This window comes from Alligator sinensis, unplaced genomic scaffold (genome assembly GCF_000455745.1).
Source record: "Alligator sinensis unplaced genomic scaffold, ASM45574v1 scaffold81_3, whole genome shotgun sequence".
NCBI classification, from domain to species: Eukaryota; Metazoa; Chordata; order Crocodylia; family Alligatoridae; genus Alligator; species Alligator sinensis.
Window position 1 is genome coordinate 1,151,550 of NW_005842088.1, and position 15,927 is coordinate 1,167,476.

Here is a 15,927-nt window from a genome sequence, read left to right on the forward strand (position 1 = left end):
CCTAGCCCTACCCTCCAGCATATCTACTGCTGCCCCCAGCTTGGTGCCATCTGCAAACTTGCTGAGGGTGTGCTCCATCCCATCTTCCAGGTAGTTAATGAACAAAAACAACCCGAGGACTGACCCCTGGGGCACTCCACTTGATACCACTTGATATTTTGCTCATATTCAATATATAATGCTAGTAAAAGGTTGGCAGAAATGTATGGAATACTCTGAATATTGTAATTTGCTGGGACAGGAGTTGAGCAGCATCTAATAACATGATGAACTTCATGGGTTTCTGCCAACTGAATGAAGCATACTTCATCATATTGGTGTTTGCTATTAGAAATTCAAAAAGACAATTATTTTGCTCTCAAAGTTTGGAAATAATGGTAATTTACTGCAACTAGTTAAGGATTGAGAGAATCCCAATCCTTAACTAGTCTGTTTTACACAGTTCCCTTCCTGTGTACAGAGTAAAAATGTCTCCACTTTGAATAACCCAAGCCAATAGTCATTGTTCTATTAGCCAGCAGTACATGTGGTTTGGGTTGGGTAAAGTGTGAAGAGACTTCCTTGTAACGGATGGTGTATAGTTGTTCTGCAAGGCGAAATGATATTCATAGGATATAGCTTAAGGGCTCTGGCTTTCAACATCTTTCTCCTGCACTGTTTGTTTTTCTCTAATTGAAAGCTCATTTTCTGGTCTCTAAATGCTGTTTTAACATGACAAAAAGTGTGTTTACACCACTTGTCAGGCTAAAGCAGCATATATGGCAGATCTATGACAGAAATGTTGCTATTTTAGACGGCAGCTTTTGTCATGTGAAAAAGTTTCTGCGTCAAATTTTAATATGCATACGAGGAATGTACTTGGTAGCTGTGTTGGTCTGAGACAAGAAGACATACAAAAAACTAGAACTCTTGGTTCCAAAATGATACCTTTTTATTAGATCAACTGGGAAATCACAAGAAAATTGTCCTTTTCTGAAAGCTTTTGGGATCAAAGTCCCTTCATCAGACTCTGGGAAAAGTATAGATGGTACAAGATGGTAAAAAGTCCCCATAGGTAGGAAATAAACTTAATTTTTGCGCAGAGGGAGCTGAAGATGGAAGGCTGTCTCCCTCTGGGTCCATGAGAGTGTCTTACATATATACAATGCACTTGGACCCCCAGTGCCCCACTGTACTCTTTTGCCCCCCACTTGGCTTCCAATCCTCCAAGGAGGAGGGAGGGAGAGAGCACACATTGCTCTGTTACAGCCTGCCCAGCTAGTGAGTCATCAGGGAGTCCTACAAGGAACCCTGCCATCACCGGTGTGACTGCCAGAGCAATTTCTTTTGCAGCAGCCACCACTGCAGTCAGAACTGCAGAGCTCTGGCAGGGTTGGCTGTGCATCCAGTTCCCCCTGCCACTGCCAGAGCCTCCTGGAAGACCTTGTGGGCAATGGCTTATAGGGCTGCAATGGCTTCAGCTGATCTGGCAAGCCTATCAGTGGGGCCTGTCTTGCTCACTGAAGTGCTGCCTAGGGGTGGAGAGTGAGCTGCCTTTGCAGTGACTTTGTTGTGCTCCCTCCAGGAGGTTGTGCATGTGTACATGCTGCACAGTGATCTATTTGTGTGTCAAGGGCCTCATTCAACAAGTTCAAAAAATGTTTTCCTTTATATCTGGAGAGAAAAAAAAGTTTGAGCAACAAATGCATCTCACTTGGTGTGGTCTTGCCCTTGCAAGACACTATCAAACAAAGCAGCCCATCCTGCAGGAATGGACAGAGTGCTTATGTTTACTACAGCATTTTTATTCACTTCTATCTTCCTTCAAGGAAAATTCCAAGTATATTAGCATAACCTTACGGAGCTCTCCAAATCAGTGATAGCAGTCATAAGCTTTGAGGCCTGGTTGTGGAAAGCATAACAATCCAATTTGAATGTAAAAGCCAATACATTTAGTGCAGGATAAGATTATGTATTACAGCTTGAAATCATTTTCTGAAATGCACCCGTGGAAGAGGAAAGTGGATTTTGATTAAAATAGACTTTCAGAGCAGTATAATAAAGAAACTAAATCTGTGGCACAAAGGCCTGTTGGTTTTATAGTGCTCTAGCGGTTGTCTTGTAGATCAAGCACCTGTTGGTAGTCAGTGACATTGTAATTGCTTTGTTTACCTTATTTATTGGAATACAAGATAAGCTCCATTTTTCCCCACCCCCCTCTTCCCCCTCCCCATCAGGCTGGGGATAAAAGCCTCTTGTCTTACATTTGCATAGACCTCATTAAATACATTGTTTCTCATTAAACTGCTGCCAAAAGCAGCAAGTGCCTAGCTATAGAAACCAACCATGAAGTTGATTAAATGTAGCCAACACTGAGCGTAACTTTAAAACACAAGGCCCACATTGAGTAAACATGCTGATAGGACTCTACCACAAGGATAAGTTAGTGCAGCTCATCTGAATAAGATATATGGTAGTGCCCATTGAGTGTGGTCCCCCTCAGTGCTGACTCTTTTTCAAGTCACAGCGAGCTACTCCATTGTATACATTTTGACTTCCTCTTCACTCCCACAGCTGAGCTGTACCTTTTACCTTTCCTTCCCACTTCCAGTGATTTCTGTTTCTTCACCAGTCTTAAATTTCTGGCAAACATCACCAAGTGGGGCCCCAAACAGTTCACTCAGAACCTCTGTCATCACCTCTCTCAGCTTGGTACGTATGCTTAGTGTGGCCCATCATCCGTGAGGTGGGCGGACCAGGTTGCCCTGCGCCTCATCTGTATGTAAATTTTTGGAGGATCCCAGGACTTGACAAGAACACCCAGTTCCAGTTACGGGTGTGTGTGGTGTGGGGAGGTGGTAATTAGCACATGGCTGCTTGGGGGGGCGGCAGTCTGGGATACACGCACATGTTGAGCAGTGCTGAGCTGTGAGGATCACCATGGCTCGGAACATTTTGACTGCTGGGGCCCAGCCCAATGAACTGTGTGGTAAACCATGAGCCTTTTGGCTTGGGACTAATGTCATGCATAGTCCCTAGCTTGCTTCCATGGCCATACAGCTAAGGCCAGGCAAAACTCAGGGGCATCCAAACTCCAGGCCTCCAATCTTGGGTCTGCATGTAGGATTCTGCTAAAGGATTTGGAAGTATCTGAAGCTTCAAGCTGGGTACTTGCCAGTAGCAGGGCCACATATAGTTCTTGAATGATTCAAACTGATTCAGATTTGATCTGGCTCATCTGACCTGAAACATGAAAAAGTTTCCAAAAAAAAATAGTTTGTACTATGTCTCAGTAGGTACAAAAGTGCTGCTTAAAAGTATGTTTATGTAGTACCTGTGCTAAAAAATTGCAGTAATTGAAAAAAAGGTAAAATGCATTGATTCTGGATGACCTTGGTCTCTGGGTACCGTATGCAAATTACTGCAGCTATGTTTATTTCAAGGTCAGTGTTTTCAAATTTGCTCCTCGCTTCCATGTGCTCAGGAGGGCAGGGTTGGATATTAAGCAGGGGTGGGAAGGGGTTGCAGGGGGAAGAAGCTGGGAGGGAGGGTGCAGAAGAAAGGAGGCTACTTGACCCCCCAGATTTATTTTCCCTGCTGTAGCAATAGGAGGGGGACAAATTCAAGGGAAACCTTCTATAATTAGCTTCTATACCTAGAAAAATATAACAAATTTATAAATTTTCCATATATAGAATCTAATTACTGGGGGGTTATCTTATTTTTCAGTATTTAGAAAAGTGAAACTTGTATGGCATGTCTACGCAATGCAGAGGACTGAAAAATTTCATTGAACACCAGAGATACTTGGTTTCAAACCAAAAATAGCTCAGTGGCTTCAAGGAAAACTTCGATTAATTCTTATTGTTACAAGATAAGCATATGCAGCTCATTCATCTCTCCTTGAAAGCAGAATAGTATCCATCAGATCTAGCAGTGATGTACTGTGGATTAATTATGGCTACTCTAAACTGGAACTGCATTAAATGTGTGTAACTTAGAAGATGTGTGAATAATTGAGGTGTGTTGTGTAGAGAATTTATGATCCGAGGCAGGCCTTCAGAGTTTGGGCAATGGAACACACCAGACATATAAAAATTGCAAATTAGTTTTAGGCGAGGTTATTTAAAAAAATTCACCTGGTATCTCTAGATTTTTAGTTCTAAAATGTTGGGGACATGGTGATGACTGTTTGTACCATCTCTTACAGGGAACAAATGAAGTTCTGCGACCGTATATTGCTCTGACGGGTATTCAGTATGCAGGCAAAATCTTAACTGAAAGAATAAAGTATGTGGGTTGTTTTTTTTCTTGCTTATATCCTTAATTTGCCTCTAATCACAATTGATAATCAGTAAACTCTTCAGTTAACAGTAGGTGAAAGCAGAGATTTTTGTAATCAGAAACTGGATAAAGAGTTTTGTTCAAACAACCTCGATGTTTTGTAGAAGGCAATTCAGCAGTACGTGATGCTTTTTGTTAATAAGCAACATATGTACATTTTAGAATGTTAACCAGTATTTTAGAAGCGTAAAAAGCCCCACATATTACAAGGCTCAAGTTTATGTGGATGGACTAGGATACAAGTCTTTCCTGTAATACTTGTAATTAGTAAATAATATTTTTTATCAGGAAACTCATTAACAATTAACCTTGTTGAAAGATAGCTGTAGCATCCAAAAGTCAGTCATAAGAGAACTCTGGTATCTACTATCTGGATTCCATAAGAAAAGTGACTATACCTCCTATCTGTGGACTATACTAACATCTCTGAAATATAATGCTCATATCTTTAGCAGGATAGCTTAGTGTTCTGTCTCCTAGCATATTGTACACCTGCTAACCAAATTGCACAGTATAAAGCAGCAATTCTCAACCAGGCTGCTGTGTGAGACCTTTTCAGGGATGTCACAGTGCTGGTGCCATTGCTGGAGCAACCAGGTTGAACAGCTGTGCATGCCTTGTACACAACCAAATGAGGAGGTAGGGGCACCTGGTTCTGCCACAGCCCTTCCAAGTCTGGCCTCCTACTCTCTTCTCAGAAATAGGTGCATGGGGCAGGTGGAACCGCTGGCAAGAGAGGGCTTTTCCGCCTGCTTTAGGCTCACCTGACTGTGCATGAGGTACAGTTGTAGCAGCAGAGCCCTGGATTCAGCTGAAGTAGCACAGTAGTTGTTCTCAACTGGGGTGCTGCTAATTTTTAAAGAACTTATAGAGGGTACCTTGAATCTAGAAAGGTTGAGAAATGCTGGTGGTGTTTGGTGGTTTTGTGAAGCACCCAGTGTGCTTTTGGTGGTTTTGTGAAGCACTCAGTGTGCTTGTCACTGCTCAAACCTAGTACAACACACTGTTTTATGCTGAGCCAGTACAAATGTGACAGCTGGTACAGCTTTGCAGCTACATTGGCAGTCAAAAGCAAGACCAGTCTGCTCCAAAGAGCTTGCAGCAACTCAAAGCCAAACACCAGTGTCATCACCATTCAGAAATGGAGCAACGAGGAGTTGTTTCAGGGAAAGAAACTTGTTCAGTTTGTCAGAGATGGGACTTGCGCAAGCCAGTTTAAAATGTTCAGGTCCCTGCTTCATACCAGCTCTTTGTTTGGCATGCAACTTCTTGTGTATATGTTGTTTTTTATTTTCTCTCCCCTGTCACCTAGTTCTTTTCCTATGTATGTGATGGGGGCTGAGGGGCAAATGTAGTCTTCACAGCATTGTTTTTGCAAATTCTTCAGGGAATTCAAGCAACGGAAGGTTCCATTCATACTGACAGCATTTCTAGGACAATTCCAGGACTCGATAGGCAGAAAAGTTGATTTAGGACTGGTTGGTGATAAGGGTGTGATACATCCCAGCCTAGAGGTAAGTAACAACCCCCCCACCCCCCAAAAAAACCCCAAAACCCAAACACCTAATGGCCAGTGTTACCAGATCCCAGTTTGTTTATCTTGAGACAAGTGGTACACGTAGATAATCTGGCTTTTCACATCTTTTTGGGGGAAATGGGGGGGGAGCTCCTTCCATTGTTTGTTATGGAATTACATCCCAGTGTAGCTTGCTTTAAGCATGCAAGTAGGCCAGTTAAACTGAATGGGACCTACTCAGGTTCCTGAAGTTAGAGGCATATAAGTCACTGCAGGACTGAGGACTTTATGCACATGTGATGTATGTTGTTTAAGTGAAAGGGTTATAAAAATGTTGTGTTCTAAAACAAGTATTTACTTGATAAATGGAGTATTTGCCTTCTTTTTGAAAATTTTGCCCAATTGCCTGCTGGAGCTGAACTGCTGCCCTGTGAGGTTCTGTGTTTGGCAGCTGCCGTATCTCCAAATTTTGTGTGTCAGAAATGCATAAAGGGATCCTATTTTTACCAGATATTGCTCCTATAAAAATACTCCTGTTGCAGTCTCAAATGGTTCTTAGTGAAATCCTGTATCTATTGCTATGTTCCTGTCTGCTTCCTGATCTGTGATGTGCCCCACACAGAGGCTGCTGTGCCATTTGTGGTTTGCATGCTTCAGGTTGGCCACTCTTGTTATAGTATACAAACTAGGCATTTACAGGAAAATGGCATTTGGGGTGTACTAACACTGTATCAATCATAGCAGAAGCATTTTCTTGTTCATCTTTTGTACACCCACAATGCCAGTTTGCTTACTGCACCTGCCCTTTCTTTAATTGCTCTCCTGTTTAATAATACTTTGGTCCTAGATAAGGATTTCTATTTTATGTATGGTCAGAAGGACTGCCTTACACTGTAAATAGCTACCTTGGTACAGTGGCACACATTTGACCTGGTTACAGCAGCAAAGTAGACTACAGTTTTGGTGGCCCATCATAAGAAAACATAGCAAGCTGTTTTTTATCATATGTGAAATACTTCAGTCCTCCAGGTAATACTTTTTAGATCCAGAGCGCGCTCGGATATAAGGACTTGCTAACATTCAACTTATGTAGGGGAGTTTAATATTACAAGATTACTCCTAGGTTGGTACATCCTGATCTCCACTGTCACAGGCTTGATCAGATGTTACTTGTATTTTTTACTGTAACAGACTGTGCTCTGTTTTCATTGTGGGTGGTATATTACCATATTTGCTGGAATACAAGACACTTCCACCCAACTGGTATGAGGGAAAAAGCCCTTATAGTTGCATACAAGGAAATCTCACTAAATACATTGCCTGTTATTAAACTGTTGCCAAAAACAGCATGTGCTCAGCAATGGAAACCAACCATGAAGTAGATTAAATGCAGACAACACTAAGCGTGACTATAAAACACGTGGCCCACATTTGACAAACATGCTGATGGGAACCCCCCACAATAATAGTTTTGTGTAGCGTATCTGAATAAAGTATATGGTAGTGCCTAATAAGCACAGTCCCCTTCACCACTGACATTGCATACGTTTCACCTGTCGCCCCCTCAGCCTGGCACATATATAATTAGTGTGGGCCCTCCCTCCATGAGGTAGAGCCAGACTAGGTTGCCTTGTGCCTCATCTGCATATAAATTTTTGGAGCATCACAGGACTTGTGACAAGAACACTTGGTTCCAGTCATGAGTGGGGGAGGCTAAATAGCACATGGATCTTTTGTGGAGGATATCTGGATTACACACACACACTGAGCAATGCTGAGCTGTAGGGTCACTGTGGCTTGAAATACTGTTGACTGTTGCTTAAAGCAGCCCAATGAACTGTGTGGTAAATCACAAGCTTTTGCTTTGGAATAATGTCATTCAGAGTTTGTACTGCATAGTGTTGGAGATAAAGTTATATTTTTATTTATTTATATTTAAATATATAAAAATAAATAATGCACAGCTCTGTGGGGGGGGCTCCGCAGCCCCACAGAGCTGAGCCTGGAGGCAGGAGTTGCTTAAAGCAGCCCAATGAACTGTGTGGTAAATCACAAGCTTTTGCTTTGGAATAATGTCATTCAGAGTTTGTACTGCATAGTGTTGGAGATAAAGTTATATTTTTATTTATTTATATTTAAATATATAAAAATAAATAATGCACAGCTCTGTGGGGGGGGCTCCGCAGCCCCACAGAGCTGAGCCTGGAGGCAGGAGGCAGCGGAGCCCTGCTGTCAGGCTGAGCTCACCAGGGCTGTGCTTAGAGCCAGGGCCGCACTCCAAGCAGCTCTGCCAGCCCCATGGATCTCAGCCCGGCGGTGGGAGGCTCTGCAGCCCCACGGAGCTGAGCCTGGCAGCGGGAGGCAGCAGAGAGCCCATGGAGCGGAAGGCAGCAGAGAGCCATTGGCCAGAGCTGCACTCGGAGTGGCTCCGCCACTGACTCCTCTGCCACCTCCTGCCACCAGGCTCAGCTCTGTGGGGCTGTTGGAGCCACTCAGAGTGCAGCCTTGGCTCTCCCCTGCCTCCTGCCACTGGCCTGCTTCGAAACGCAAAACATTTAGAAATTTCAAAACATTTCGAGTGCCCTCGTTTTGTTTTGGAGCTGTTCCAAAGCATTTTGTTTCATTTTCGTTTCACTGTTTCAAGCTCAAAACGCATCGAAACAGCTTCGAGATGAAACACCTGTTGAAATTTCGCACAGCCCTAGTTGCTACAAGTCAAACTCTGTGTTCAGAGTTTTCCTGCCAGGTGCCAGGGATTGAGAGAAATCACTTAGTATATATGATCTAGCACTGGAAAATCATGATTCTCAGGATTTTCAAAGCATATGGCGTTTGATCACAGACATTAGTCTTACTGTAGATAACTAATGTTAGCTAAGGATGCTGGCTCTTTTCCTTAGCATAAGATATTATAAAAAGTCCTGAGAATACTAAAATGTTAAATGAGGCAATAAAAATGTCATGTTTTTCCACGTGTGTCTGTGCGTTTCATGGAACAGCAGTTAAAGTAAGTGCCTGCAAAATGACTCTCAAGAACAAAGTGACACTTGTTAAATCACTTGTGTTTTATTTAAAAATAAAGAAGCCCCAAATTCCCCAAGCTTTTTGGTTTTTTGGCATAGCTGGTCATGTGTTGTGTGGGCCTATACCTAATGTTATTAGTAGAATCAGTGGGGATCAGGCCAGCATTTCCTTTCCTTCTTTGTAACTGTCTGTCTTCTCTTTTTTCTTTCCCATTTGCACAGCAGCAGTAAGGTGCTTTAAATGGACTGAGTTTCACATTCCCCTTGGTCTTTCTTAAATTAAAAAAAAATTAAAAAGTAGCTAGTGCAGTTCATGACATTTGCTCCTGCCTTCTAGTACATCTGTAAGGGATGGCTAGTCCCATGACTGTGCAGTTGTTTAAGAAGCTTGTCTGTCATTTCTTAGAGTACTTGTGTAAGGTGGATCTAGGATTCATTAATTATTTCTAATACATGTTCTGGTTTTTCTTATAGGAAAGTGGCAAGCAGCTTGAAGAAAATATATATTATTTTGGACAGGTAGTAGAAGGCTCGCTGAGGAGGTTTGGCAAGGTAATCAGGTTTCTTTGCATTTTTACAACTTGGCATAACTTATCAGAATGCTCAGGGGAGTATAAATAGGTTTTGCTTCCTACAAAGACCCATGTTCCTGCCTAACATTTTGCAGAATGATACACAACTGCTTCAGCTGGTGGTGGGCAGCCTATGCAAAAATAGCAGTTTTTCTTAAATCAGCTGCCAAAAGGTAGGCAAGGAGTCTCTGCAGCCCTAAGAGCTACTTAATTTGAAATACTTACACATTCACTGGAATAAAGACTGAGACCCACATTTTTCTCCTTCCCAAGAGAGTGCCCTATTCTGCAGAATACAGGAGTTGGACTGGAAGGGTCTTCAGGAGATCTAGTCCAACCCCCTGCTGAAGGCAGACACATCCCTGTCTAAACCATGCTACACACGTGTTTGTTTTACCTGTTCTAAAAACTGCATGAACACCCCCATGTACAACTACCATGCATGTTGCCCAAAAACACCAAAACCTCCCTGATGTGCCAAAGGCAAAATGGGCACCAGGGTACTGTCAGCAACCTGCCACTGCAAGGATAGGAAGTGAGTGTGAAAATATTCTTGAGATCCAAGGAAGGCAGACCAGTCATGTCCCCCTCCCCCACAACAGAGAAGAGAAACCTCCACAGTCCATGCTGATCTGAGTGAAATTGCTTCCTGATCCCAAATATGGCAATTACTCAGACCCTGAGTAAAGGAGCAGACCCTCCATGAAGCACTGGGACATCCCAGTCAAAATCCCCAGTCTGTCTGCAGCCAACATCCAATGCTTCTGAGGAAGAACGGAGCTCCTGATGCACATAGCAACAGAAGGAGGAAAAAAATTCCTTCTCAGTCCCATGTGGCAACCACCAAAGCCCAAAAGCTGGAGAAACCAAACACCCTCCACTGTCCTGCAGCCTGAGGACCACAAAACCACAGTTTAACATATCACCCCTTTAACTAAAGAGCCAAAACTCCCCTTTGTCATCCTATCAAGCTTATCCTAGTTCCTTTAGTCATCTTTTACAACTAGGTCAGCTGTGGAGCTTTGTTCTCTTGCCGAGCATGGTCCTCTCTGATTTTGATCTATTGTGAGCTGCAGAACTCTTCTTGTGATCTCCAAGCAATGCCTGAAGCATGCTATAAACAGCAGCTTGTTCTCAGTGGCCAAGCAGCAGACAACAGAGAGGAGGTTGAATCTGAAGGTGTGAGTTCACCCTGGCATGTCTCACACCTGTCACTTTGGGCCCTGCATGAGGAATAGGCATTTTCATCTTTGGATCTTAATTGGGTTGAAGTGTGAGTGGCCCTTAGCTGGGCAAATAACTTAGAACCTGTGGAGAAGCAAACACAGGAGCTAACTAGATAGACTTTTGTAGTTCTAAGTTTTTGGCTTCAGCATTTAAGTCTTTGAAGATCTAGCCCAGTGGTTGTCAACTCGGGGTATGTGTACCCCTAGGGGTACTTAAGGGTTGTAGGGGGTACGCAGAACTCTGACTGCACGCAGCCGCAGTGCAGCAGGTAGGCAGCCAGGAGCACAGCCTGGCCACGTCGAAAGCAGCCAGGTCTAGCTGGTAAGCTTATTGTGGGTGGAGGGAGCGGGGCTGAGGAAGGGGCTTCCTTGCTGGGGTGGGGCTCAGGACTGAGTCACGTGGGGTGGGCAGCTCCTGCCACTGCACGCACCCTGGGATGGCATGGGGGGCGTGTGCCCCTGCATCTGCATGCAGAGCAGGGCGGGCTGGGGCCACACTGGGCTCTTCCCGGCAGGGGTCTGGGCCAGGCTGTGCTCAGGGTGGGCGGTGGTGGCACTGGGAGTGGAGCTATGGAGGGGACTGCAGGCACCTAAAACTTTGCCATTGGCTCCCAAACCTCCCTCCTAGCACCACCCATCCCAAGCGCAGTGTGGCCAAACCCGCCCCCGCTGGGAAGAGCCCGGTGCAGCCTTCCCTTCCCCCTGCCCCTTCCCCCTTCAAGGGCATGTGGGCTATGTGCCCAGAATCTGCATGGGGAGGGACGGCAGGCTGGTGCTGTGGGCTGGGAGGCAGTGCCAGACGCTTCCCAGAAGAGGGGTTGGGCCGTGCTACACTTAGGGCAGGTGGCGGCAGTGCTGGAAGAGGGTGTAGCAGCAGGAGCCACCATCCCCTGTGCCCCCCGGATGAGCTGTTTGCGACTCCATCCTGTGCTCCGTCCCAGCTGGGCAGTGCCTGCCCCTGTTCCAGCCCCACTCTCTCCTTCACCATGGGGACCTATGGGGGGCGGGGCTGCAGCCAGTCCAGAATTCGCTGTAGCCCCCCACCTTCAACCCTCCTCCCAGCACTGCCACCACCTGGCCTGCAGCGGAAGCCCACCCATGCCCCATGCGCAGATCTGGGTGCACATGCCCCCATGCTGTGGAGTGCGCAGAGCAGCAGGAGCCTTCTCCTGCCCCCCACCATGCAGCTCAGTCCTGTGCCTTGCCAGCGCTGGGCAGCCCCTGCCCCTGTCCCAGCCCCACTCCCTCCCCACCATTGGGGCCTCAATCTACCCCCCCGCCCCGCAGCAGCAGCCCACCCTCACCCTGCACACAGATCCCGGGGTACAAGCCCCCCATGCCCTGCTGGGGTGCGCATAGCATTGGGAACCACCCCCCTCCCCATGCCCCCTGAACAAGTTGCTTGGGGTTCCATTCCAGCCCCGCCCCGCCCCAGCTGAGCAGCACCTGCCCTACTCCCTCACTGCAGGGCCTCGATCTGCACCCCCACCTTAAAAGACAAGAAAAAATATAAAGTACATAAACTGAAACTTCGAGACAGAAGGGGTACACTTGTTAAAAAAGGTTGAAAACCCCTGATGTAGCTCATAGTCCTGTTTGACACCTATTACTAAGGAGTAAAAATAATAAATATGAAGAAACTGGGAAAACAAGTGTAAATTTTGAAAGAGCTTGACTGGCTGTACCAAAAAAGGAAACCAGTCACAAAAGCATGAATTCCTTAATGAAGCCCACAATGGTGCTATTAGGTGGCTATCACAGTGTAACTAGTTTTGAAATGATATTATATAAGCTGTTAAATTAATTTTGGATCTTTCCTGTCTTAGACTATAGTGGATGAACAGCTGATTCTGAAGAAAGTGGCAGATATTGTCATTCATTTGTATGCGATGACTGCAACTATTTCCAGGGCTAGTCGGTCAATCAGTATTGGTCTACGCAATCATGACCATGAAGTAAGTGTACTCATATTTTATGTCACTGACAGTGTGCTAGGCTATTAGAATGATATCATCTTAAGGAGTTTTTGCAGACCAAAGTTCTTGGAAAAATCTCTCTCCCAGCCCGCACCTTAACTTCAGAAGCCCATTGTAAAAGCATCAAGGTAACCACTGCATGTGCGTCAAGCCCGGTCTCTGGGTAAAATGTTCGGTTTCAGAAATGCTGACACCAGGGATCCTTCTGCCCCACCAGAACGATGGTGCTGAGTGATCTGCATGACAGGAAAGTGCTTTTAAACTGTTCCAGTCTGCATGTATTTTTATTCCTTTTTGAGTTGACCATAAACTAACACAAGCCAATTGTTACCTCAACTCAAGAATGTGCTCATTTCACGCAATGGACCTGAATTTTCCATTCATAAGAAGGCATTTTTAAATGGGCAGATGGTATATAACTGTCTCAGCCTTCACAGGAGCATGATTTCCTTGCTTTTCATCTGGGTCTCAACGTGAAATACATAGAAAACAATTGTTTAGTAAACCTGAAAATACAGTTAGACGTTATTAAGAGACAAACAAGGAAGAAAAATGAGGAGAATGAGGTAAATTCTTCCTTCAGTTTCTGTGGACATTGAGTCATGACTGCTGTGTCCCCATGCTGATTTTTTTTTTTTTTTTTTTAATCAATTATTAAAGCAATTGCCTAAGTGTGTGTTCATAATTGTTTGGCTAGTGCCATGCTTAATTGGCAGCTTAAATGTACAACCTTACTCAAACTGTCATTAGAAAATACAGCCTTGGCAGGCACATCAGGGTGTCTAATTGATTTAATCATTTCTGGAAAAAAATTGTGTTGAATGGAAAACAAATAGTGACTTAATTGAGCAGTAGACCTAGAATAAATAACATTTCTCTCTTTAATGACCTTGAAACTTGACACGTTTTTGGAAATCACTTCTGGACTTGTAACTGAGGACGATCTTCTAGTTAGTCTTCAGGCATAGGTCATTCAATTTATAGGAAGCAGTTGCTGTAGAAAAATGAAAACCATTAAAACTTGCATAGTAGGTTATACTAACAGGGGAAGCGACAATACAACCAGTTGGACATTGAGTTGGTAGCATATTATTCTGTTGGGGAAACTTTTATATTTGATACTAACACAAACCTTTCTCTCTGGATTTTTTTTTTATCAGGTGCTTCTTACAAACCTGTTCTGCAAAGAGGCATTTTTCAAAAATAATTATGCCATAGCTGAGTTAGAAAAATGTAAGTTCTGTGTAACGTGGAATGTATAAGCTTGTGGCTCCAAACCTTTAAGTAAACCATTGGCAATGAAATAATATATTAGGAGGCTCAAGGTATATATGAAACTCTAATAGTGCCGTGTGGTAATTCTTGCTGTAACAATAAGCATTCAAATAGCTTCAGTTCTCAGTGTGTCAGCACTGCTCTGGTTTTAAAGCAATGTGAAAATTTTGCTCTGCCTTATCTGCTACTTGCAGAATTAATTGGTGAGGGAGAGCTGCCCTTTTGGGCCTGGGCCTTAAAGTTTTGACTGAGCTTCTAGAAAGTCTGGAGACATCAGTTGTAGGCAGACCAGCTGTTCTGCTATACCTACGTTCACTGTTCTCTGAACAGTTCGCTTAAAATTTTGGACTCTCAATTCTCATTTCTACTGCAGCTGATATCCATCACTTGGCAAAGGGGCATAACAAAAGTGTGCATCTAGGCATAGTTCTCCTTCACTGGCAGTAATAAATTAACATATGATAAGTAGTATCTCTTAAAGAGAGTTAGATGCCCAGGACTGACCAAGCATTGAGTGTCTTGTCTTGGGGGTCAGTTAAAATAAATCCATTACCTCTTCAACAGTAATGGCATCTTAGAAAGCCAAAACTAATCCATCATATTGTTTACTTCAGTGGAACTGCAGTTCTATCTAGACTGCTGAAACATACATGTTCAGACAGATGCTGCTCTAGTATACCATATAATAAATGCAGCCTAGGGGAGCCCATACCCTTCCAGTCTCTGGAGCATGCTAATTGCAGTTGAATTAGAGTTGAGACTTCCAGACTTCCCCATTGTCTAGCAGAAATGATGCTGTGGCAGGCATTGGTACAGGTAGTTGTAGTTGGATGTTTGAGGGGTTCTTTTGGAAAGAATGGTCGCAGTATCTGCCCATTCTGTTTTAAGAACAGAATTATGCTAACTTCTTTCTATCTTTTCCATAGATTCTGAAGAAAATATGGACAGCAGCATTAAAAAGGTTGCAAGGCAGGTGTTGGAAAAAAGAGCATATACTTGTTCCTATCCATTTGACAGGACTTTCTAGTCACGAGTGTAACAGACGAACCTAGACTGTGACTGAAAAAGGCAGGGGTATTACTCCTCTCTGGTTCAAGTTCTCAGCCATGTGTCTGACTCTCTTAAGCAAAAGACTTTCTTTTAATGGAAAATATGTTACCATCTGAACAAATTTGTAAAAATAAAATTTTACTGCCTCCTGTGTAAACAGACCACATGAAAACCAAAATCAAGCAGCATCTACGGGTGATTCTTTTTTTTCTAATTATGGTAACATCTGATCTGAATGAACATGGCAATACTTGACTTTCATTTCCTGGCAAAGGAAATGTAATATAAAGGCACTGCTTGATTTACCCTCCCCCCCACTCCAACCTGAGACCAAAGTGATTCTCTTACCTTTGAAGATTTGTTGGTAAACGCTGTGAATACTGATGCATCTTTAAATCGTATCAGGTCAATGCTTTTGTCTTATTTACTGAGGAAACATATTACAGCAAGGAAAGACCTGTCACCTAACAAACCACGTGCAAGGTATTGAAGTACTAGTTTAACCTTATAATAAACATTTTCTGAGCCTAGTGAATTTCTGCAAATGGTTTAAGGCAGAGGTGGGCAAAATATGGCCTGCGGGCCCCGTCCAGGCATAGGAAGCAGCCTGGGCTGTGGTATGTGTAGGGCTGGCGTGGTGTGACAACTGGACTCCATTTCCCAGTAGCCCCTGTGATAGCGGCTTATTTTGGCTGCTGCTGCTGGACCCAGCCCGGCTGCCTAGGCACCCTGACCCATTTGTCCTGCACCCACTGCTGGGGGACAGAACCATGTGGGCCTGGGTGCTCTGCTGGGTGGCTGGGATGGGGCAGAGCCACGATCTGCTCCCTGCACACCCTTGCCCATGGAACCAGTGCCCATTGCAGGGGCATGTAGGCAATGAATTATAGCTCTGCCCTGGCCCTGTCCAGTGCTGTCACTGCCCTATGATACCAGCCTTGCCAGCCCGTCCTACTCCTGACTCCC

The 15,927-nt window shown here is 44.3% G+C and overlaps 2 protein-coding genes across 4 annotated transcripts in view; one reads left to right on the forward strand and one right to left on the reverse strand.

Moving 5' to 3' along the window:
• Window positions 1–15,491, forward strand: part of ACAD9 (acyl-CoA dehydrogenase family member 9) — a 61,492-nt gene extending 46,001 nt beyond the window's left edge. Inside the window, exons 13-18 of the mRNA XM_006023889.3 lie at window positions 4,190–4,269; window positions 5,711–5,837; window positions 9,337–9,414; window positions 12,487–12,615; window positions 13,797–13,869; window positions 14,838–15,491. Coding sequence (XP_006023951.2) covers window positions 4,190–4,269; window positions 5,711–5,837; window positions 9,337–9,414; window positions 12,487–12,615; window positions 13,797–13,869; window positions 14,838–14,938 — 588 coding nt within the window. The 3' untranslated portion in view covers window positions 14,939–15,491. The remainder of the gene's footprint in view (window positions 1–4,189; window positions 4,270–5,710; window positions 5,838–9,336; window positions 9,415–12,486; window positions 12,616–13,796; window positions 13,870–14,837) is intronic.
• Window positions 13,172–15,927, reverse strand: part of KIAA1257 (KIAA1257 ortholog) — a 111,184-nt gene continuing 108,428 nt past the window's right edge. For all 3 annotated transcript variants that reach the window (XM_006023887.2, XM_006023888.2, XM_025204526.1), the window contains one exon: window positions 13,172–13,630. In XM_006023887.2, coding sequence (XP_006023949.2) covers window positions 13,584–13,630 — 47 coding nt within the window. In that variant the 3' untranslated portion in view covers window positions 13,172–13,583. The remainder of the gene's footprint in view (window positions 13,631–15,927) is intronic.